The sequence below is a fragment of the Muscardinus avellanarius genome, assembly GCF_963383645.1.
Source record: "Muscardinus avellanarius genome assembly, chromosome: 13".
In the NCBI taxonomy this organism is placed as follows: domain Eukaryota; kingdom Metazoa; phylum Chordata; class Mammalia; order Rodentia; family Gliridae; genus Muscardinus; species Muscardinus avellanarius.
In genome coordinates this window covers 77,457,627-77,482,474 of record NC_137799.1, presented here as the reverse complement: position 1 = coordinate 77,482,474, position 24,848 = coordinate 77,457,627, and the positions used below count along the sequence as shown (strand labels likewise).

General features: G+C 40.9%; 2 protein-coding genes across 2 annotated transcripts in view; both read right to left on the bottom strand.

Moving 5' to 3' along the window:
* The window catches only part of TMC1 (transmembrane channel like 1), a gene marked incomplete at both ends in the record, with an annotated part of 183,910 nt that extends 166,331 nt beyond the window's left edge, over positions 1-17,579 (bottom strand). Inside the window, 5 exons of the mRNA XM_080708995.1 lie at positions 7,915-8,053; positions 8,594-8,723; positions 14,211-14,293; positions 15,006-15,058; positions 17,541-17,579. Of these exons, the coding sequence (XP_080565121.1) occupies positions 7,915-8,053; positions 8,594-8,723; positions 14,211-14,293; positions 15,006-15,058; positions 17,541-17,579 (444 nt within the window). The remainder of the gene's footprint in view (positions 1-7,914; positions 8,054-8,593; positions 8,724-14,210; positions 14,294-15,005; positions 15,059-17,540) is intronic.
* Positions 17,580-22,360: 4,781 nt separating this feature from the next.
* Positions 22,361-23,980, bottom strand: LOC308272716 (large neutral amino acids transporter small subunit 2-like; the record flags this gene model as incomplete). The annotated part of the gene is given in 2 exon segments (XM_080709654.1): positions 22,361-23,938; positions 23,942-23,980. Coding segments are annotated over 2 exon segments (1,599 nt in total). The 5' UTR covers positions 23,963-23,980.
* Between the last annotated feature and the right edge of the window lie 868 nt (positions 23,981-24,848).

Below are 24,848 nucleotides of genomic sequence, written 5' to 3'. Positions count from 1 at the left end.
GGAAAAAAATACTTTTTTTCTTTGAGTCAAAAATAAAGTTATTTTTTCAAAAGTGACAGAAGTAGAGGAAGAGATAATATTATACTGCTCACTGCATCTCAAAAAACAGATGTTTAAAAACTGTAAAACTAACCTGAATATAATTTAGTAAGTTCAAGGAAAAAGAAATGTATCTGAAATAGAAAATTCTACTCCACAGAATTGCCATATGTGAAGCCTCAGGCTAGTGGTGAGTTTAACTTCCATGAAGTAGGAAAAACAACAGGAACAACAAAAAATAGCTGCTACTGCTGGGAAGACTGTTTAGTTGTTTATTACCCAGGAAGTGTCATGGTGCTGCATATATGAGGGATACATTTTCAGTTCAGACCTTAAGCAGAAGAGAACAGTAATATTAAGAGTGTGGCCATCTCTTGATCTACGTAGTGTACAGACCACCCTTCCCTTTGAGGAAAAAGGACAAACACGAGAAATAAGAGATGGACCATTACCTTCAGGAGTAGAAAACAACATATATGATAATACAGCTATTCTCAGGGTTAGAAAGCAAAAATTATGTTCTCAGCTAATAACTAAGGCCCAGGAATCACAAGTAGAAATTTTACCTAAGATCCTACCATGAGCAGAATAGACTGCATGGTGGATGAGCCACCCATAAGAAATTCCTTACTATCTTGTTTAAAGGTTCTAACTACTTCCCTTACAATAAAAAATAGATGTTTTATCAAAATTTACTAGGTGTCCTACTAACTATAATTATAGTTCACACAAAAAAGACAGTGTGAACTATATTTAAAGGGTGAGCCAACACCACCTTTAATCACTTTTCCAACTCAAGATAACAGCTCAGCTTTCTGGTCATTTTCATTTCTTAGAACCACTTTACTTTGATCATTCAGAATCATTTTCAGGTATTAAAATATCAGGCCAGTCTACTACAATCTCACAATATCAAATATTCCTGTCTCTCGTCACTCGTGACAAGGACTGAGTCTTGAAAATCTAAGTAGGAAAAGGAATAGAGGCATCTCTTCGATCATTTCTTCTGATGGATGCCTCCTTCTCCACTCACCGTGTAGCTGCTGATTCTTGCATGGCCTTGGCTAATAGAATGAAGAAAAGAGGAGAAGACAGAGGAAGAAGAACAGGAGGAGGAAGGAAAGGGGGAGGAGAGGAGAAGAAAAAAAGCAAAAAGTTAAGCATCCTTGCTCATACTGTATGGCCACCTTGCTCCTTCTGTGACTGTAACCTGGGAACAGAGTTCTTCAGAAGCAGCTCCCCATGTTCTGAGGGAATCTTCACACTGTGGTTTCTGGAGCTGGCTACTGAATTTCCCTGAAGACCTTTTAACAACAAGGATTCTACCCCAGAGTTCACTCCATAGGCACCTCGGTAGCTGTACAGCCTTCACCTCAGCAAGTCACTTTCTTAGAAAAAATTATCATCAAAGTTACTTAGTGCCTGTTGCTTTGTACTGTATAGAACTGTCCCGGGAGAAATATATGGTTCCTTGCCTGAGAACGATAAAAATCTAAAATGTTTTCAAAAGTTCTATTTTGTGAATATATATTTCTATTTGTAGATACCATGTATTATAACATACTTGGAAGAAATTTGTCTAAAACAGAGTGAAAATGTAGAATGAAAGAAAAGAAGAGAGTTAAGAGACAACCTAAGACTTATGGGAATCTTTCTGTATATCTGATCTTGCACTATGAGATAGGCATTATCTCCATTTTCCAGGTAAATGAGATGGAATAAAAGAAGGGAGATGTTTAGTGGTAGTGAACAGCTACCACATCATTGTTCCAGATGCCTGTGTTTCTGGGGACTTTCCTGCCACCACCCCATTTTCTGTGAACAGAACCATGATATAAGCATACACATATGTATTGATTCCCATTGCCAAGGAAATGAAAGCATTGGGCAGGTAGCCTCCGCCTTAGCTGCCACATCTTCTGGAAAACAGAGAAGACTATATGCAGCCAGGAAGAATAAAGCACATTAGCATAAATAAGAAGCAGAGTAAACTCCTAGGTTTTCAATAGTTCTTTCTGATTCTAGCTGATACTGAGGCTCATATTTTTTCTTGCCCTTGGGTTTCATGAGTCACTTCCTATTATCTTATCTTAGGCTAGTTTAGCTGGAGCATATCATTTTTAACCAAATTGCCAAATGCACAGATTCAAGGTATACATCTTGTAAGGAGTGAGAAAACTATTCACATCTGGTACTGCAAGATTCCAACATTTATCCCCACTGTATACTTTGCTAAGAGAAGCAAGTACAGGCCTGGGCAGCACACACAGAACTATAGTAGTCAGAACTGAAGTCATCACTCAATATAATCAGAACTGGTCTGAGTCATAACCATTGAACGTTTCAGCTACGTACCTGAGGAAGGACTTAGACAAACTAAGGAATGCTCACCTGAGAGTTACAGAAGAAAATTAAAGATGTGAAAATGAGAGAAGTTGCATAATATATATCACCTCTATAACTCAATTAACACTTCATATCCTACACACGGACATCTCTCTCATTATGATCTAGTACTGTTACTTAACTTTTTCTTTGTATTCATTTCATCTACTCAAATGGGTTATAAGCTTCTTGAACTCAGGGCGAATCTATCATACATTTTGTTGTATTTATTCATCCATAATTATTGGGTATTGTCTGAAACAAATTAAAATTAAAGCCACACAGCTTGTTCACACAAGAGAGATGAGGGTAATTTAATAATAATAATAATACTTGTGAGCTGGCTGTGGTGGTACGCACTTGTAATCCCAGTACTTGGGAGGCTGAGACAAAAGGAGAACGGGTTTGTGGCCAGCCTCAGCTACTTAGACCCTCAGCAATTTAGGGAGACCCTGTTTCAAAATAGAGAAAAAAAATAGGGCTGGAGATGTAGCTCAGAGGTAGAATGCTCCTGGGTTCAATTCCCAGTACTGCAAAAAATTAGGAGTAGTAGCAATAATATAATAATAATTATTATTTTTTATTATTTTTATTATTATTATTTATTAGAGTCTCTGTATTAATGGGAACTGGCCTTTTAGGATACCAGAAAAAAAGGAAGAATTCTCATATACTAATAAAAATATTAAGGTTAACATTAAAAACAAATTCTCCAATTGAAGCAACTGTTAAACTATAGAGTATGTTAAGATTATAAAAATGTATGAGATTCAGCTTCTTCATAGTTATTTTTTATGGCCTTGGACAATCTGGGTTTAGATCATTTTAAAGCTGTTTCACTTAATAAAGTAGCAAAGACTTCATGACCATTTTTTAAGTCTCTCCGATAACTATGAAGACATCAAGAAAAGAGTGGAATTTTATCTTTCTTTTCCCATTATAACATATTAAATGGTAATGTGGGCACACTAATATCTATAGATATTGGCATATGAATCTGAGATACTAAAACTCTCTATCACTGACATCAGAATTGTGAGAACTGTCTTAAATTCAAAAATTATGTTTTAAAAAATATTCTCACCCGTTTATATCATCTAAAAATTAACTAGAAGGAATCCTCAAATAATTGAGTAAAAGAGTATTATAATAACATCACTGGAATTTTTCTTCCACCCACAATTAAGAAACTAGAAATGCATTTACCCTTTTATCTCTTACTCATTTATCTTTGAATTCTTTATGCTTTTATTGGTCCAATGCAATTTGTACATCATAGTGAGATTCAAACTGATTCATGCACATAGAACTTGATGCATTTACCTCTGTATATCCCCAGCACCTTCAGTCTCCCTTTCTCACTCCCTATACATGCTAGTGAGATTAGAAGTGAAACCTTCTTGTACAGACATCACCATATTAGAACTGTTTCCTTTTTCAGTCCTCATTCTTTCCCTCCCTACCTCCATCCCCCAGTCCCCTTCCGCTAGTCTACTAATTTCTCTTCTCATTTGACTGAAGTTCCTTTGGCTTCCTATTTTTGTTCTAGTTTCCACATAGGAAAGAAAACATACATCCTTAACTTTCTGAGACTAGCTAAAAATCACTTAGCATTTTGTTCTATCCCTTTTCCTGTAAATTTTGTTCTTTATGGCTGAATAAAATTTCATGGAGTGCATATACCACATTTCCATTTTCCATTTTTCTATTAATGGGCATCTAGGTTGGTTCCATAACTTGGCTATTGTGAATTGTGCTGCTATGAACATGGGTATGCATGTATCACTATAGTGTTATCTTAAGCAACTAGAAAGCCTGACGAAACAGGAAACATCTCTTTTCAGACACTGCTCAATAGGTAGCCCAAAGCAGTAATCTGTGAAAGAACAAAAGCAAACTAGATGACCCCAGACACAGCCTGATGTTTTTTCCTGGGGAGAGATTCTGGACTACAACACAGGGAAGGGAATCCCAAGCAGAGGCCTGTGGTATCAATGAATAGAAAAGAGATGCCTCTGATTTCCAGTCACCCAACAAAACTAATTTTCAGAGTAAAGTAACAGAAAGGGGAGCCCGGCGTGGTGGCGCACGCTTGTAATCCCCGCACTTGGGAGGCGGAGACAGGAGGATTGCACAGGTTCTAAGCCAGCCGCGCTGGCTTAAGAGACCCTGTTTCCAAAAATAAAATAGGTCTGGGAGTGTAGCCTGGAGGTAGAAGGGCTTCCAGGAACCCCAGTACCACCAACCAACCAACCAACAAACAAACAAACAAACAAAATAACAGAAAGGGGTTACGCACAGAGAGATTTGGGAATCTTTGAATCCTTTCAAGCTTTGGATGAGTAAAACTATGGCATACATGTGCAGTATTCATCAAGACCAGGGGAAGACCCACACCAGAGAGGACTAGGCAAAACAGTGTCTGGAGCTCACAAGGCTTAAGACTGGTTTAGGTTATCTTCTAGTCAGAGAGCCCTCCTAGTTCATAGAAACTGTTTAGAGTTCTCAGTAGGTTACTGCCTAGATCAAATCAGCCCTTCTCTGAACTCACTCTAAGCTTTAAAGCGAAATTCAAAAGCATCCTGCTGACCTAAAATAACTGAACTAGGTCCCCAAACAACAAAACAAACAAGCAAAAATCTAACAACATTTAAATAAGTGCACAACAATTCATAACACAAAAACATAAAAATTTGGCATGTCAATATTTAATAAGGATTATCAATTAAGGGAAGAAATAGGGAAAACAATTCCCCCCCAGGAAAGCAATTAAGTCAATCAATGAAAACGTTCAAAAGTGATATACATGAAAGGTTTAGGAGACAGTAGGACAGCTGTTATAAATATACTTCCTATGATTAGGAATATGATATAATTAAATTCTACAGATAAAAGACACAAATCTGAGCTAAAAAATGAGATAAATATAGTAGGTTAGACATTGAAGAAAAGAACACCAAACTTGAAGACTTTTGGGGGGGAGGGTACTGGGATGGAAGCAGGGGCTCTCTACCTCCAAGATATACTCCCAGACCTGTTTTTCTATATATATTTTTATTTGGAAACAGGGTCTCACTAAGTTGCTGAGAGCCTCACGAAGTAGCTGAGGCTGGCTTCGAACCTGAATGATCCTCCTGTCTCAGACTTCCAAGTATTGGGATTACAAGTATGTGCCACCAAGCCTGGCAAGACTTATATTTTATAAAATAAACATAGAAGGAAAATAAGATTTAAGAAATAAAAAGAGCATTAGTGATACATGGGAAGATATTAAGCAATCTAGAATTTGTGTAATTGTATTCCCGGAAGTTGGAATGAGAGAACGAGAAAGAGAGTAAAATGGCAACCAAAATTGTTTTAAATTTGATATTGCTGGGCGTGGTGGCGCACGCTTGTAATCCCAGCATTCGGGAGGCTGAGACCTGGAGGATCGCGGTTCGCGGACAGCCTCAGCTACTTAGTGAGGCCCTCCACAACTCAGTGAGACCCGGTTTTAAAATAAAGAATAAAAATAGGGCAGGGGGTGTAACTCGGAGGTCAAATGCCCCTGGGTTCCACCCCCAGACCTGCAAATAAACAAATACATAAATAAATGAATAAATAAATGAACAAATAAATAAATAAATTTGATATTAACTATAGATCAAAGACCTAAAAAGCTCAGTGAATAAGATGAACAGTAATAATGGCACAAAGATAGGAAATAACAGACTTCTTTTCAGAAACTGTGAGAAAGAGAAATCTTTAAAACACTGAAGAGGTCTAACAGACCATCAACCTTCCTGAGCACAGTGGTGCTGGTGCGCACTTGTAATTCCAGCTACTTTGAGGCTAAGGCTGAAGGATCACAAGTTCAAGTCTAGCCTGGGCAACTTAGCAATATTTTATCTCAAAATAAAAAATAAAAAGAAATAGTGTGCAGCTTAGTTGTAGAGTGCTTGCCTAGCATGCATATGGCTCTGGGTTTAATCCCCAGGAAAGAGAGAGAGAGAGAGCCATCAAAATATGTCTTTCAAAAATTCAGGCAGTGTAAAGAGTTCAGACATGAAAACTGAATCATTATTAATAGATCTGCACCATAAGAATAGCAAAATAAGTTATTCAGGCAGAAAGAAAATGATACTAGAGAGAAATCTGAATCTGAAATTGGAATTAAAAAATTGGAAGCAGGAGACATGTGAGTAAATATAAAAAAACTTTTTTCTTATTTTTCAAAATCTCTTTTAATATAATTGGATAATTAACCCCAAAGTAATAGTGATAGGTTTACAGAGCTTATAATACTGGGTAGTAAAGTGCATGAAAGCAACAAGCCCGAGTTCAGGAGGGGAAATGACACACTCCAGCGAGGTTCTTAGTCCACGTAAAGTGGTCTGCTACTATTTGAAGATCAACTCAGATGTTAGAGGTTTATATTGTAACCCCTCTATAATGAAAAGACAGTACAAAGGTATAGATGTTACATAGATAATGAAGAGAGAGTGAAATAGAAATACTTAACCTAAGCCAGGCATGCGGGCACACATCTGTAATTCTCATGCTTGGGAGACTGAGACAGGAGGATTACAGGTTCAGGGCCAGCCTCAGTAATTTAGTGAGACCCTCAGCAACTTAGTGAGACCTTGTTTCAAAATAAAAAATAGAAAGGGTTGAGAGTGTGACCCAAAAGTAGAATGCCTCTGGGTTCAATCCCCCGTAACACACACACACATACACACACACACACACAAACACACACACACACACGAAATGCTTAATGTAAGTACTTAATGTAAGTGAAGGTATGAAAAGAGGGTAAAGTACAAAGAACAGATGGGGACTAAGAAAGAAAATAATAAAACTACATTAAATATCACTAGTAAGTTACAACCACAGTGACATGTCACTACACATTTTCTCAAAAGGCTAAAATTAAAAAGAAACCTGGCAGGGTGTCAGAGAGGGAGGAGGAGAAAACAAGGTGGGGGGGGGGGGGGTTCTGAAGAATTAAATTGATCAAAGTATGCCATCTGCATGTATGGGTATGCTACCATATAACTCCCTAACCCACATAATTAATATATACCAATAAGAATTATTAAAGAAAAAGATTCACACACAACACCAACTTTTAGTGAGGATGTGGATCAACTGGAACTCCCAGACAATGCTAGCGAAAATTCAAAACAACATAGCCACTTTGGAAAGCAATTTGGCAGTTTCTTATGAAGTTGATCAAACAAACATACAACCCAGCAATGCCAAACCATATGTTCATACAAAGAGTTTTTCTCAAATGTCGGCAGAGACCTCAAATTGAAAACAACTCTAACATTCATCAACAGGTGGAAGAATGAACCATTTGTGAAATGTCCACAAAATAAAATACCACTCCAAAATAAAGGGAAACAAACTACGGATGTCTAATGACGTGAGTGAATCTCAAAAGCATACGCTAAATGTGAGAGCCAGACATGAGAGAGTACAAGATCCTAGCAAGTGCAAACTAACCGATAGTGATGAAAAGCAGACCAGCAGCCGCGTGGGTCCCGGGGTGGAGTAGAAAAGGAATGTAGAGAAGAGAATGCATGGATTTATGCCAGAAAGGGCACGAGGAAACGTTTTGGAGCAGTGGAAATCTTCATTAAGGCTGTAATTACAATGTATAATCACTTACAAAACTTGTCAAGTTGTCCATTTTGAATGTGCACTGCTTATTGTGCATAAATTACCCCCAGGAAGGCTGATTTGAAGGTAGAACCGAAAGAAATGGAAATAAAGTATCAATAATCTATTGGTCAAAGCGAATGGCTATTCATCGCCAATGATGCACAATTTGAAGCCCAAGAAGTGCCATCTACTTCAGAGGAGCCCTGAAAGCACAGCTAGGTTAGAAAAAATAGATCGTGTTGCTAACAATGGTCCTCTTGTAACCAAATCATAACCACACCTCAACTAAACCTTTCTTTTCTGCTGCCTATTTCATTTATTAGATTTCCATCCCACTTGGCTGACCAAGCCAGAAACTTGAGAGTCATTTCTGACACTTTCCTCTCCCTCATCTCCCTGCCTTCAATCTCACCTAGTGCTGGCGTTTCTGTATATCAAATGCCTTTGGAGTCCTACCCTTCTGTGTCACACATAAACCTCAAGAACTTCATCAAGTTTCCTCAAAGCTGCCCTTCCTTACCACACTCCAGGAATGCCCCAGTCCCGATAATCACTTGTTCTTGAAGTGACAGACGTACAACAGAGTTGTATCCCTGCAAGCCCAGCAGTTTTAGGACCTCTGCCACCTCCAGACCTGGATGAAACACCTCCTTACCGAGTGTAGGATCAGGCACCTTACAGTAATGCCCTATTGAAGGGGCTGGATAATGTAACTCGGAGTGTGTTGTGTCAGCCCTCCAAGGGGTGAAAACAGGCGACAAGAGGGCTCCAGGTAGACAGACCTGCCTTCACTCATCTTCTTTGCCCTTCTCCTAGGCACGGTTTTTCTTACGTCTTATGTGGAGCATTTCCACATACTGAGCAATGTGCCTGGCATCTGACTCCTTCTATCCCTTCATAGTGTGTTGAAAGTCATAGCCAGCATGGTGGGAAACCACTTCTCATTGCTTCACATCGACCCACAAGGGTGACTCGTTGCTACACTTTGTATACAACCTAGCGTGTAATATGCACTCAACAACAGAAGCCCTGGCAGTGATACCATGACACGAGAGGAACCAAGGAAGGCAATGCGATTACTTCTCTTTCTTATAAGCCTAAGCAATGTCGATAAAGCTGCATTCTTTTATGCATTCATTCATTTGTACGCATTTTTTAATTTTTGGCTTGAGTGGCATTTTATGAGAACTAATTGTAAAATATTTGTTTGCTTATTTATTTTCATACTGGGCTGAACCCAGAGACATTCTATCTCTGAGCTATACCTTCCCCATTTTTGTTATTTTTTATTTTGAAACAAAGTCTTGAAAGGGTCGAATGGCTGGCCTCAAACCCACCATCCTCCTGTCTCAGCCTCCTAAGTACTGTGATTAGAGGCACATGCCTCTACTCTGTGCTCATAAAACCTTTAGACAAAGTAATTATGTGTTTTTTTTTCACTATTGTGGATGATCTACATTAATTGCGCATCTATAAATAAAAAATCTAGTCCCTAGGCTATAATATTAAGCACAGTCACCAGTATACAGAAAACATTACAACAGCCGAACCTAACATCCAAGAATAAGCAATTCTAACCTCACCTATTTAATAAGGTGGTTTACCTTTAAGAGAACCAGAGCAGCTGGATTACAAGTTTTGTAAGAACTGTATATCAAAAAAAAAAAAAAAAAAAAAAAAAGCCTGCCAACACCATAGTTACCTAAACAGCCTGCAGAGCTTGAGGACATTAGGTCCAGGTTGGGGAATTCTAAAACATTTTACCTTAGATGTCCTTATTAATGAAAAATCAATTTTACCCTGCTGAAAGCCAGTATGCAACTCTGGGACATTTTCAACAGTTTCTTGAGACAGGCACCTAGAACTGTACATAAAATGAGTGTTTTTTGTTTGGTTTGGTTTTCTGGAAGTAATGACCCACTTCCACCATGTTGTTCCAGGTGAAATTTAATAAAATGACTGAGCATCATAAATAGGATACTGCTTAGATTCCCAAGATACCGGCCTGAGGCTGGATGGCTTTAATAGATTATCTCTAAATGAGGTCTCTGTCTCCACTTTCCATCCTCAGCCTACATGAGCCAGCTAAAGGAACGACCGACCGAGAGCAAGGCTACTTGGACTAAATGTACTAGATACTGAGAAACAAATGCGTACATACAGGTTTTTCCAGTTTGGCTTTGGGGGACTGACATGCTGCTGCAAACAGACCCAAATATAAACTACATAAACATCACAGAATGGCTGTGCCATACGTCATAGACATGGTACTGAAAGTACATCTGACAGCACATCACAGCAACCAAAATATATGTTACGACATTTCTCGCCCTTCATCTTAATACTCCCCATGACAGGATTTTATGTCTCCTTCCTCGGCTTTCCCTGAACAAAAGCTGGAGTTTGAATGACTGTTCTGGAATCTCAGTGTGTTTTGCTTTCCCCACTGTCTTCCTGAATGAAAGAAAGGTAAATTTAAGCACAAGCCAGTTGGTGAAATCTTACATCCACCAAAGAAAAGAAGCTGAAGAAATATTAAACCCTTCCCAAATTTCCCAAGAAAAAAAAAGAATCTATTCACAGAAAAAATAAATAAAAGAATAGCCCCACAAAAATCATGAAGTAAACTTTGGCAAACAAATTTATACCTCAAAGTAAAATCTAGTATTCCACAAACAGGCTTTTATTTTGAAATACCTTTTTTGGGCGGCATCCTGGGGGTGTCTGGTCAGAAGTCCTCTCGGTGGGTGGCCTGGCTGGCTCAGCTGGGTATTATAGGTTGAAGGAAGAAAGGTTTCAGGTTTGAGCCACACACTTCTGCCTGCTTCTAAAAGTCTCCCCTGGTGCCATTTCACAGTCTGAAACGTAAGAAGGTACTAATTTCCTCACCATCAAATTTTCATGAATGTTTAGTTTACCATTTAAGGATGGAGTACTCAGGTCAAAAGGGTCACATTTGGGGTTCACATTTAAAATAAGACTAAACTGATCACATACGTCTTATTTAACCCAATCTGACTTCAACTCACTCTGCATGTGCTTATCTACCTGTTTTCTTAAAGCTCCCCATTTGAGGGTCTTATCCTAATTACATGTAGTGAGGGTAGTGAGAGTTCACCCCTAGAAAGGCGAGAAACCACAAAGTATGCTCAGCTCGGTAAATTACAGTAATTTAAATGAGTAAGTAACAAAGCTTCGACACCTGGAGTTTGGGTTTAAGCAGAGAAGTTATAGAGCCTTCAACCTACCTATCAATCTCCAATGTGGGAAATCTGAAGGCATTTCACTTTTTCCCTCAACTTCTATGAAAATAAAACTTGCTACAAGAGGAGACTGCTACTTTGGGGGGAAGTTCAACTTTTTTCCTCTCTTTCCAAACTTCTCATAAGAAGATTTGGGGGCTTAAAATGATAAGCAAAATTATTTCCATTACCGAAAAGAAAGAAGGAGACAAAAGGAAAAAGAGCTGAAATGTAATGTTGCAAAAGAGACTGCCGTTTTGAGAGGGAGCATGCTGGCATTCTCTGGTTACCTCTGATAGCAGGTGTGGCTGTGCTGACCTTGGCAAGAGGAAGCACTGTTTTGAAATGGATCCAGGGTGGCACATTTACACCAGGGGCTTTTGGCTTCACGGAATCGGGCCTGTGCACAGAAAGAATCCTTCTAGAATATACAGCCTAATGAGTCAATTTTTTGTTAGAAACTGATGTTTATTTCCCACCAACCTCATCCCTACTTTGCTGGTTGTTTTAATAAGTCACATTTTTAAACCAAAACAATATTAATGTTTAATATTAATATTAAACTCCAAATTAAAGCTTGAAACAGTTCTTGCACAAGGCCATTGTGCACCTCGGGTTTTCTCTCTCCTAGATACTAGATCTTACCTGGAATAGTAAAATAGAGGGGAGCGGATGCCAAGTGTTTATATGTAAAGATAAGTACCTTGTTATTAAAATAAAGTTTTTCTAATTTTGAAATTTGAAAGAGATGAAATTCTGCTGCAAATTTCTGAATCTATAAGCTGGGACCAAAACAATGTACAACTTGACTTACATTAACTTAAGCATAAGTATAAAATAACTCTAAATACTATTCTGGCAAAAACTATAACAAACCTATAAATAAATTAAGAAAAGATCTTCTGTAAGTTTTGTATCTACAAAATCATAAGAATAACACAAAAAATTAAAGACAGGAGCCATAACAGAAAAAACCTCTGAAGATGAATTGGATTTCATTAAAAAGTAAAAAAATTATTTTTTATTCATTAAGAGATGTTGCAAAGAAAACCAAAGAAAAATGGAAAGAGTTATTTACAACTCACTGAAAACAATATAGTAGTATTAAAAGGAAAATAAAGAACTTCTATCAATACACAAAAAAGACAAGCACTCCAATAGAAATGTCAAAAGATTTCATTAATAAATATTTTATACATAAGGACATAAGAATTTGTAATTCAAAATAATGATTAAAACCATAAACAGAGATATTGTAGAAAAGGGAACATATAGCTAATAAGCATCTGAAGAAAGAGGTCCGATATCCTATAAGGAATAGAAATTAACATGGTTATGGGTATGGATATTAAATACCATCTATCTGCCGGGTGTGGTGGTGCACGCTTTTAATAACCCGCACTTGGGAGGCGGAGAGAGAGGAGGCTCATGCAGGTTCGAAGCCAGCCTTGCTGGCTTAAGAGACCCTGTTTCCAAATTTAAAAAAAGCATAAAAATAGGTCTGGGAGTGTAACCCGGAGGTAGAAGGGTTTCCAGGAACCCCAGTATCACTAAATAAATAAATAAATAATAAAATAAATACTATCTATTTAATTGGCCATATTAAAACTGTTGACTATTAAATGTTGGAAAATGAGGATAAGTAGGACTTCTTATATATGGCTGATAGTATAAATGAGTTCAAATACTTTTATTTTTCTTTTTTGCAGTACTAGGGATGGAACCCAGGGGCATTCTACCTCTGAGCAACATTCCCAAACCTTTTTTTTTTTTTTTTTTAATTTATTTATTTATTTATTTTTGGTACTGGGGTTCCTGGAAGCCCTTCTACCTCCGGGCTACACTCCCAGACCTATTTTTATTATTTGGAAACAGGGTCTCCTAAACCAGCGCCAGCGGCTGGCATCAAACCTGCGCGATCCTCCTGTCTCCGCCTCCCAAGCGCGGGGATTACAAGCATGCGCCACCACGCCGGTTTTATTCTTTATTTTGAAACAGAGTCTCACTGAGTTGTGAAGAGCCTCACTAAGTAGGAGCTGAGGCTGTCCTAAAACCGGGATCCTCCTGTCTCAGCCTCCCAGATGCTGGGATTACAAGTGTGCACCACCACACCTGGCTGGATTTAACTACTTTAGAAGACAGCCCAGCAAAACCTCATAAAGTTGAGCTTTTGCAAAAACATGGCTCAGCAAAGTTGCTACTTAGACTGTATATAAGAAACTCCTGCACATGTTCAAGAGAAGGCAAATAATATTTATAATAAGGTAACAATAACGAAACATTGAAACATGGTCATCAATATATAAATTGTGGAATCATCATCAATATATAAATTATTAAATACAATAATTGTGAAATGTTCACAGTACAGAATGTTATAATAGTACAAATGGATAAGTTGATAAGCTAATTAAAATTCATATAAATGTAAATTGCTTTGAAAAGAAAATATAATTTTGAAAGAGCAGAAAATAGTTGGAGGATTCATAATACCTAGCCTGACTTTACTAGAAAGCTACAGTAATCAAGACAAGGTAGTAATTTTTGGCATTAAGACAGACAAAATGGAGCCAGACACAGTGGAGCACATCTGTAATCCCAGTACTTGGGAGACCGAGACAGGAGGATCTCAAGTTCAAGGATAGACTTAGAAACTTAGATAAAGTATAATATAATGCTTTAAAATGCCTTTGGCTTCTTAGTATCTACAGTAACATTGGATCTATTGAGTGGGCTTCTAAATTGTTGATAATAGGAAAACAATTTTATGGCATGTCTTTGTTTTTCTTTGGGGTCTTTACTAAAAGAAAACAAAGGTTGCTGGAAATCAGGGATCAGGGCAATGTATAATTTTGTATACACTGCGTTGATGAGAACAACTATCTATTCTTTTACCTGAGCACCCTAAAACTTTGGAGACAATAACACGCTCCTTAACAATCTTTAGCTGCAGAGCTGCAGGAAGATTTTCAAAGGCTCTAGAAAAAAAAAAAGACCAAATTTTATTTGTCCAGATGCTGGAAATATAATGATGCCAAGAGCTTGGCTATACATTCCCAGTTTCGTTCCCTTACTGGCCATCATCCTGGAAAAACTAAACATAGTTAGACTAAGTACACTTCCCTAAAGGGAAGCCACAATCAGGCAGCAATATGGGCTGCAACTACGACGAGCACATACATACATGTGACCAGCAGTTGAAACAGGTACTGGCTCTATGTCTTGTTGGAAACCACTATGGTCACATGCATATATGTGTCTGGTGGTCAAAAACAGTGCTGGCTCTAAGCCTTACTGGCAACCATCACAGGTACATATGTATATGTGACCGGCAGTCAAAAATAGGTATCGACTCTAGGTCTAGCTGGCAACCACCAAAAGCACATATATGTATACATGTATGTGACCAGTGATAGAAAATAGGTACAGCTCTATATCTCACTGTTAATCATGAGTAAATCCAATAGGCTTATTCCACCCTAGCCATGGACAGGAATCAGGTTTAGGACCCAAACAGTACTGGGATTTCAAGTATGCTCCACCACACCCAACTCTATGTGTCTTAAAATGTTGAATAATTGACAATAGGAAAAAAAATCTGTCATACTATTTAAAATTTGCAAGATTTCTTTAAAAAGATTTTCCAAAACTCTGTCCACATTCATATGCAGCAAAAACTCTATGGCTTACCTGGCAGCTGCTTCCTCTGCAGGGATGCAGTCAGTCCCCAGCTGATGGTTATACTATTTATGGCAGAATCCCTGCCCAGTCTCTAGAGATGTCTGATCTAAGCCCCTACCTTAAAACTGTGTCAACACCTTTATTAGCAATATCTTTTCCCAGCTATGAATAAATCTGTCTATAAGAATGGATCACACAAAAGTGTGCCAATGGTTGGTAAAAAAGAAAACAAAGGAGACTAATAGATTAAAAAAAAAAATCCAAGCAGAGCCAACTACACAGGTACAAGCTCTTGTGCAATCAGGCAGGGAGGGCCCCAGGGATAGAAGGACCCTGCGCTTGACTCAATGCTCCACTGATGTCACCTTGAAATTGTCAATAGTCTGAACAAAGCACCCAACATTTTCATTTTTGCAGCCAATTCTACAAATTGTGTAGCCAAAACTAAATCCAGAAGCTTTGGGCACCATCACTGGGTTTTCTCTAATGAAGGATAGTGGAGAGGACTGTGTTTGATACAATGCATCAATTTGACATTGTCATAAAGATCTAGGTGACAGAGTGAAGCACAATCTCATGCTGGGATATCTGATTGGGAAATGAAGTATTTTGACAAATCACAGCAACAACAGGCAGATCAGATTGGAGGGTGGCAATCAGACTCCACAGCTATTTTTAAGTTGCTAGATTAGACATGCCCTGAAGCAAAAAGGGAGGAAAAAAGCAAGAATCAAAATAGTGCCTGTAACCTCAAAGTAAGTCACAAGTAGCTAGTATAGAGAAGATTGTCATGTGTTACTGGCTTAGGCCCTATTTATAAGCAAAATTGTGACTGCCATAATTCTAGCCCATTTTTGTCTGCCATAAGAAAATATGTACATACCTAAGCCATTTTTTTAATTTAAAAATTTCATCCTAAATCAAATCCCAACTAAGTAATTTAAGAGGAAGAGTAAAAAAAGTCAATATCTATAGTTTTAATCCCTTAATGCCGCCTAATTTTCCATCTATAAGATGTAAGAGGAGAGATCGAAATTGAAATAACTATACCAGTTTTAAGTACACTTTCTCATACAAGAAAGAAAGAAAAAAAAGAAGGAAAGAAAGAAAGAAAGAAAGAAAGAAAGAAAGAAAGAAAGAAAGAAAGAAAGAAGACAATAGACATTAACCAGGATTCTCCCTGGTGAGCCATGACATATGGCCATTCTAATTATAATAATTTCACATCATACTATAATTATCCCATTAATTTTTGTTTTTTCTTGTTATTGTTGTTTTGGTACTAGGGATTGAACCCAGGAGTCTTCTACCTCCAAGCTACTCTCCCAGCCTTTTATAATTTTTAATTTTGAAACAGAGTCTTGCTAAATTGATCAGGCTGGCCTAGAATCTGTGATCTTCCTGTCTCCAGCCTCCCACATCCTGGGATTACAGGTGTGTACTGCCATATTTGGTTTTTAAATTTTGATATCTTCAGAATATTTCCATACACTTATTAAGAACATTTTATGTGTCAAATAATGTTATGCACTTTTATTTTAATTTATTTTTATTGGTGCATTGTAATCATACATCACATTGGAATACAAGACGTGAGAGGATATACAAGCACACATCATCCAATTAGCCCTCATCTAGTCCCCATCCCATTCCCTCCCCCTCCCTCAATCCCATGCTTGTTTGGTGATTAACTTTGATACATTTGTTTATGTACCTCCTGCATTTTAAAGAGGCTCCATCCTCCCCTATTCCATACCCTCTGATTGGTCACCTTAGTTGCTTCACTATAGGGCCCTTTCTATAGCTCGACCTCTTCCTGTTGCCCCTTTCCTCCTAGTTACTGCTGATTAGGGGAAGCATCTGGTTTTAATTTTCTGCGATATTTCTCTGTGCATGCCGCGTTGCAAGTACCTATCCCACTCTTGACGGCCCCAGTAGTGGCCTGGCTACCCGGTGGACTGATCCAGACCTCGCTGGCTCAAGCAGCGGCCTTGCCTCATGGGAGGCCCCAATTCTAGTCTCGCTGGCCCCGACACAGGCCTAACCCCTCCGTTGGCTCCGATCCTGGCCTCAGTGGCCCCAGCACCGGTCTAGCCTCAAGGCAGGCTCTGATCCCGGCCTCGGTGGCCTCAGTAGTGACCTTGCCTCATGGAAGGCTCCGATGTCAGCCACTGGCCCCGGCACCAGCCTAACCCCTCGGCAGGCTCCGATCCCGACCTCGGAGGCCCCAGCTCCGGCCTTGCCTCGCGGCAGGCTCCAATGCTGGCCACTGGCCCCGGCATTGGCCTAACCCCTCGGCAGGCTCTGATCCCGGCCTCAGAGGCCCCAGTAGCGGCCTTGCCTCATGGCAGGCAACAATGCTGGCTGTTGGCCCCAGCACCAGCCTAACCCCTCGGCAGGCTCCAATCCTGGCCTCGGAGGCCCCAGCACCGGCCTTGCCTCATGGCAGGCTCCGATCCTGGCCTCATTGGCCCAAGCACCAGCCTAACCCCTCGGTAGGCTCCAATCCCAGCCTCGGAGGTTCCAGCACCAACCTTGCCTCACGGCAGGCTCCAATTCCAGCTTTTCTGTGTCCATCGCCATCCTCACCCCTCAGCAGGCTCTAATCTGAGCACCCTCTTCACCCAACCATTTGTCCCATGTTCTCGAGGGTGCGTGGTGGTAGCATTCTGCCTCTGGGGTTATTACTTCAAAGGTTCCAGGTGTAATGCATCAGATCTCTGTCTCCCCTGAGTACTGGCCACTGCCATTGCCACTGCCTCCACCATTTCAAATCTTTCCCAAGCTCTTTTTCCACTTTGAATGTTGTCCAGTGTTCCTAAGCATGCGTGACGGTAGCATTCAACATTTGGTGTAATTTCTCCAAAAAAATAAGGTTGGTAGGATCCGATTTCTGCTTCTCCTGAATACAAGTCTCCACCGCCATCGCGGAAACCACTTTCAACACCGCCTTTCTCCTTAGCCTCAGCTCAACTCTCTCCTTGCCGGTGATGTCCAAGATTCTTAACAATGTAGAGAAGAAGCAGTCAGTCCTCCTTCACAGGGAATTTTTCCAAAAGTTCCAGTTCATTTGGATAAGTTTTGTCTGCATCTCCAGTATCCTGGCATCCGCCAAGGCCTTTTTGACCCCTCTCCGATATTTTTCTTTTTTTCTTTTTCTTTTCCTTTTTTTTTTTTAAATAAGAGAAGACAATATGTGTGGTTTGAGGAGGTTGTGGGATCAGGCACTCAGTAGCACTGTGACCTGGGTTCGGTTTCCCCAGGGGTCCAGCATGCTCCGCTTGACTCTGCCTGGGCCCAGAGTCCTGCGATCTGGGCCCCAGCTCTTCCAGGGTCGGGCGTGCCCCACCTGACCCCCACCCGGAACCCAGGGTCTTATGACCAGGCCCGGTTTCTCCAGTGGTCTGGTGTGCTCCACACAGTCTGGCCCGGGGCCCAGGGTCTTGCGACCCGGGCCCTGGCTCTTCCGGGGTCTGGCGTGCCCCGCCTGACCCCCACCTGGGTCCCTGGGTCTTACGACCCGGCCCGGTTTCTCCAGTGGTCTGGCGTGCTCCGTGTTATGTACTTTTAAAAAAATTTAAGTTGGCCGGGCGTGGTGGCGCAGGCTTAGGAGACCCTGTTTCCAAAAAATGTAAAAATAGGTCTGGGAGTGTAGCCTGGAGGTAGAAGGGCTTCCAGGAACCCCAGTACCACAAAAAAAAAAAAAAAAAAAAATTTAGGTTTAGGTTGACACTATCAGAAGTATCTTTTATTACTGCTATATATTTGTAGAAAATGCTTTTGAAAACTGGGCTATAAATTTGGTCTTTTGATCTATTATGAATTATTTGGATGCAAATTGGGACTAATTTTTATTATTGGAGAGGGAGGATGGACAGTGCTAAAAAATTAAGAGTGATGAACAATAAAAAATAATGCTTGCCGGGCGTGGTGGCGCACGCTTGTAATCCCCGTGCTTGGGAGGCTGAGACAGGAGGATCGCGCAGGTTCGAAGCCAGCCTCACTGGCTTTAAGAGATCCTGCTTCCAAATAAAAAAATATATATATAAAATAGGTCTGGGAGTGTAGCCCGGAGGTATAAGGGCTTTCAGAAACCCCAGTACCACCAAAATAATAATAATAATAATAATAATAATAATAATAATAATACTCATTTTAAAATGAAGATAATAGAAAATTAAATTACATTTGAAAGAAACTTGGGTTTGACATGTAATTTTAAAATATATAAAGTCTGTCTTGTTTCATTAAGAAAGGATAACTTTGATATCATTTCTCCATATATTAGGTAAAAATCGATATTATAATAACAATATACTAAACAAATTTTCTTAATGTACTTTTAAAAAGTAATTCAAGAATGTATTTCATATAAGTGATCACTGATGAAATTTATAAAATTACTTCAGGACTTTATTCATTATCCAAAACAACTTCTGCATAGAAAATCCATTGGAAAAATGTCCAATATTATAACATATTTATGCATATGGATGTATATAATTATATTATAAAATTTAAAAAGAGATAAAATTATGCATTGATATTTTTACTTAATAATTGCTATAAATTTTATTTTTTATTTTTAAAAAGATTTTTCTATGAAATAATTATGTTTCGGGACTGGAAATATAACTCAGTGATAGAGCACTTGCCTAGCATGTGTGAAGCCCTGGGTCTACTCTCCAGTACTGCAAAAACAAATGAATGAATGAATGAATAAATGAACGAATGAATGAATGAATATGTAAATAAATATATAATATTTCTAAAAATCTATTAATATTTGGAAGTTTTTAAAGAATTAGAAGTCCAAAGAATTAATAATAGAATGTCAATGTGTTATGTTTGTCAATAATGTAGACCATGTTTAAAACTATGAAGTCAACTTTTTAAACCTATGATTAGCATTTAGTAAAATATTTTTTCATACATTTGGAAACTGATATCACACAAGTTACCAAAAAACCCTGAAATAGTAGAATGAATTATATTAAAAATCACCAGCAGTTAATTGCCAGTAATAAAGTCTTAACACATTTAACTTTACATATTTCCTGATTACAAAAAAGCCTACTTATTGTAAAAATGTAACAATGAGAAAAAATTATTAAAAATGAAAGTACAAATTCCATGCATGGTGAGTTAATAAAGTATTCCCTTCTTTCTCTATGCTCGTCAATAATTTAGCAGTTTTTAAAAGCAAATGGGTATCCAACTTTCAATCAAAATTTAAAATGTATACTAAAATAAGATGCTACCAATTTGTTGGAGTGATAAGCAATCAAGAAATATAGCAGCTTCTTTTCTATAAAAGACTCTTTTCTGAAAAATAGGGTTTTAGTCCCAAATATGATACGTAGTAGCTATGTGACCTTAACCAGTTGCCAGGAGGGAGACATTGCATCAGTTCATTTTTTCTGCTCATTTCATTCAACTAATACTCCAGAGAAGCCATATATGCTAGGCCCTAGATTTTCTCTTTTTTTTTTTATTTTAAATTTTATTACATGAAAAGAAACACACAAAAATCCACCACAAAAGACATGAACAGAACTCTAAAACCTAAACTTACTCAATGATAGATTATCAAGGTCCTAAATACCACCCACCAAAACAACCTAACATTAAAAAATTTCAAAAGAAATAGAAACACCAGCTTCAAAAATATTTATCCAAAAAGTAAGGCATCCACTTTACAAAAAAATAATAATTGAAGGAGGTGAAGAGGCTGGAGGAATGAGAAGAGAAGGAACAGGAGGATGGTCCTCTGGTCCTCCGGGGGCCCAGCCCAGGCCACCTAGTATCTACTCTGAGAGGCCATAACTCAGCCCAAGCCCAGCAGCCGACTACCTGGGCTCAGGCAAGTCCAGCTGGAAGCTGGGGAAACCCAATCTGGGCCAGGAGGGGCTCCCTGGGTATTCCAGTTTAAGCAGAAGGAAGCCGGGTGGTGGGTGGGAATCTTGCTTTAGGATAAAAGAGCCTTAGTCCTCAGCATAACAGGTTTGGCTATGGCTGGGAAGGGTCACCAAAGACTTCTTTGGAGCACAGGGAAAGGTCAGATGCCCACATATCACAGACAAGATGCGGTTCTGAGGATCTCCAAAGGGGGTGCTATTCTGCCACTAAGACCAGATGGCAGGATGGTGGTGAGACCAGAAAGAAGGGGGGGACTGTTTGGTTGGTGGAGGGGAAGAACTGCCCTTCAGAGAACACACCCTCCAAATAGCCCCCCAGGTGGTGGAATGGCTACTCCGGGAAGGTGGGATAGTAACCTTCCACCTAGGGAAGGCATTTAATACCAAGTCTGTCCTGAGGGTTAGAAATATGGGAGTATTTTTAGGCCCAGTTCTTGGATGGGAGGTAACTTAAGGCTGGTTTGGCTCTGATTTCAGGCCTGAAGGACTTGAGGATCCTTCACACTGGGTCCCTGAGCCAAGGTCCAGGGAAGAGGACAGGGCTTGACAGATGCTGTGTGGGTGTGTCAGAGCTGCAGCTTCAAGGATACACCCCATGGGGCTGGGGAGGGAGGAGGAGCTGAGCAGAGCTGTCATTGGGAGAGAAATGTCCACTACACTGAAAATAAGAGCCTTTTTTGGCTTCTGGAAGCTTTGGCACCATGTTGGAGACGGGATACAGAGGGAGGCCCAGGCTGGGTTTCTGCAATATGAGCCTTTCCCACTGTGCTCCACAGGCCTGGCTTGAGCTTGGGTGAGGGGGCGGTCCTCCTTCTCCATGGTCCTTAGCTCAGTAGGGAGGAGGTATTCTGAAAGAAACCTTTTTGGACAGGGAGCCCAGGTTGGGTGGGTGAAGAAATAGTGAGATGGGGTAGGGAAGGAGGCAGAGGGAAGTGTTCCCTCTACTTTTGGGTCCCTGGTGAACAGAGAAGAGTCTGGGTCTCTCCAGCTGACCTGTAGTGGTAACAGAGTCTCTTGAGCCTGTCTTCCCTGACCCACTTACCATGACTGCCAGAGGGTTCAGGGATGGGGAAGGAAGGCAGTAGTAAACTCAGGTTCCTAAGAGGCACCTGAGGGTGCAGGCCCTGGAAAGAGGCCCTCCAGGGCACTGTTGGCATCTCCACTCTCCCCTAACGCTGGGAGGATGGGCAGCGCTAGTGTGGGGCCTTGGACAGGGGCCCTGGGGCAAGAGGCTGGTTCTTTGGGTACAAAGGTCAGTATCTTTGTTTATAACTTCTCACTATTCACACCCAAGCCCTGCCTGCCTCTGCCTGCCAGAAGCAGAGGTGTGTGTGTGTGTGTGTGTGTGTGTGTGTGTGTGTGTGTGTGTGTTTTGGGAGACCCGGGCAGGAAACAGGGCAGAAATGAGGACAAAGGAAGGAGAGCCAGCTGAGGGGATGGTGGTCCTCAGGGCTGGGGCTGCTCTGCCAAGTCCTGGTCCTTCGTAGAAGTAGGTTGGTAGATGGTCTGTTCCTCAACGTCCTCATTCAGCCTCTCCATCTCTGACCCCTCCTCCACCTGGGGGTACATGACCACACACATCGTCTGGCTCACAAGGGTTAGTGACTCGATGAAGTCATTGAAACACTTGGGTTTGTGTTGCCAGTAAACACCCAGGAAATAGACAGGCACCCCTGTCAGCATGATGATCAGGCCAATGCCGCAGACCACTGGCTCTGACCACAGGCTGAAGACCAGCAGGAAGGCCCAGAACACCAGGGACATGATAGGGAATAGCAGGTTGATCTTGATGGGGCGGGGGATGTCAGACTTCTTCCAGTGAAGGACTATCTGCCCAGCAACTGTGACCCCATAGAAGAGATAGTTGATGAAGCCCACGAAGTTGATGAGTGTGTACATGTCACTAGTGACCAGCATCAGCAGGGTGGAGAGGCATGTGAAGAGCAGGGCCGGGGTTGGGGTGCAGCACTTCACGTGGATCATTGCCAGCACACTGAGAAGGTGGCCTTCTCTGGCTCCAGCAAAGAACAGCTGGGAGGAGGTGAAGAGAGACCCATTAACTCCTCCGAACGTAGACAAGGCAACAGAAATGGGCACGATCCAGGCCATGACCCCAAGGGGCTTCTCTCCAAAAGTCACGGCAACTGCATTTGAAGCCAGCAGCTCCTGGGGGGACATTGCAGTGACATACGCGACACTGGCAAAAACATACACAAATGTGACCAGTGGGATGGAGATGAAGATGGCTCTGGGAAGGTTCTTGTAGGGATCAACAAGTTCTTCAGTCACATAATTAAGAAAGTTCCAGCCCCGATAGACAAAGGAGCCCTGAAGAAAGGCCAGTGTGATGAGGCCGATGTCAGGTTCTTGGAAATTCTCAAATGCATTCTTTGGCCTCAGCCAGAAGTACTTTCCTTTGCATATCTGTACAATCCCCATGATGATGATCAGAGCCAGAACCAGGAGCTTCCCAGCTGTAAAGATGTCCTGGACCCGGGTGGCCCACCGCAGGCTGGAACAGTTGACCCATGTCAGGAGCAGTAAGCAGATGGTGGCCAGGAGTCGAAGGCCGGACTCTGGGGAGAAGCAGGTGGGGGAGACCAGCTGCAGCACATAGTTGGAGAAGGTGAGGGCGATGACAGCTTGCTTGGTGGGGTAGATGACCAGCACTGCAATCCATAGCCTCAGGAACCCAGCCAGTCCTCTGAAGATGTCCTTGACATAAGAGTAGTCACCTCCAGATTTGGGGATGGTGATGCCCAGCTCAGCATAGCAGAGGGCTCCCACGGCTGTGATGATACCTGTCACTATCCAAACAATGAGAGCAAGGCCCACAGAGCCAGCATTTTCCAGCACACCCCTTGGTGAGACAAAGATTCTGGAGCCAATGATGTTCCCTACAATGACACCACAAGCATTGACCAATCCGATCTTCTTCTTCAGGGCCACTCCGCCCCCTCCGGAACCTACCTCCACTCTGGTCTTGGGCTCACTCCCACCTGGCTGGTTCTTTCCAGTGTTGTTTCAGTGCCTGGCTTCTTTTTCCATCTTTGTCAGTAGGATTCCAACCTCCAAAAGCTATCTCTCTCCCCTTAGTCTTTTCCTATGGTTCAGAGAAAAGCAGTTTTCATTCACTACAGTCAGGTACTTTCTTCTCTTTCAGAAAAACACCGCCATGGACCTGACTGGCTCGTTCTAGATCAGGTGTCCACCTGCTGAGTTTCCCCCTTCGCGTCCTCTGCTCCTCTCTCCCCAGATGTCTCTATCTTCCTCGCCGTCTTCGTGTCCTGGTTTCTCGGTGGTGGCCTCGTTCAGGGTGCAGGCTGCTCCATGGCACAGGTTCCAGGAGAGTGGTTCCTCCACACGTGAATCTAGGCCCTAGATTTTCATTAGCCCTTTCCATCTCCTATGTTCCAAATAAGGTAGAAAAGACCTGCCATGGTGGTGGGGCAGATGGAAGGAGGCTGCTGCAGTCCTGTGAGTGTCAAGGTGGCCTGGCCAGGAGCCACAGCAGTGGACACAGAGAGAGTTCACAACACATTTGGAATTAGAACAGTCAAGACTAGCCGATGAATGGGAAGAAGAGCTGCAGAAAAGATCAGAGAAAAGGAGGATTCAAAAATGACTCCCAGGACTCTGAGCTTCAGTTATTGATGGAATGAAAGCAGACATTATAGTATGAAGGAAGCAATGGGTGATTAATGTAGAAAAATAATAAGATCATCTTAAAGAGAAAGCAAAGCAGAGATACAAAAGAAAGGGCTTGGTATAGTATTGAAGGTGATGGGGGAGGAGAGAAGGTACATTTATTTTCTTTTTTGTACTTTTATTGGTACATTATAGTCCTACATCATAATGTAAATCATGTTGACAAAGACATACATGCACACGCTTTTGGTGCCCCCCTGCCCATTTCCCTCCTTTTCAATACGGA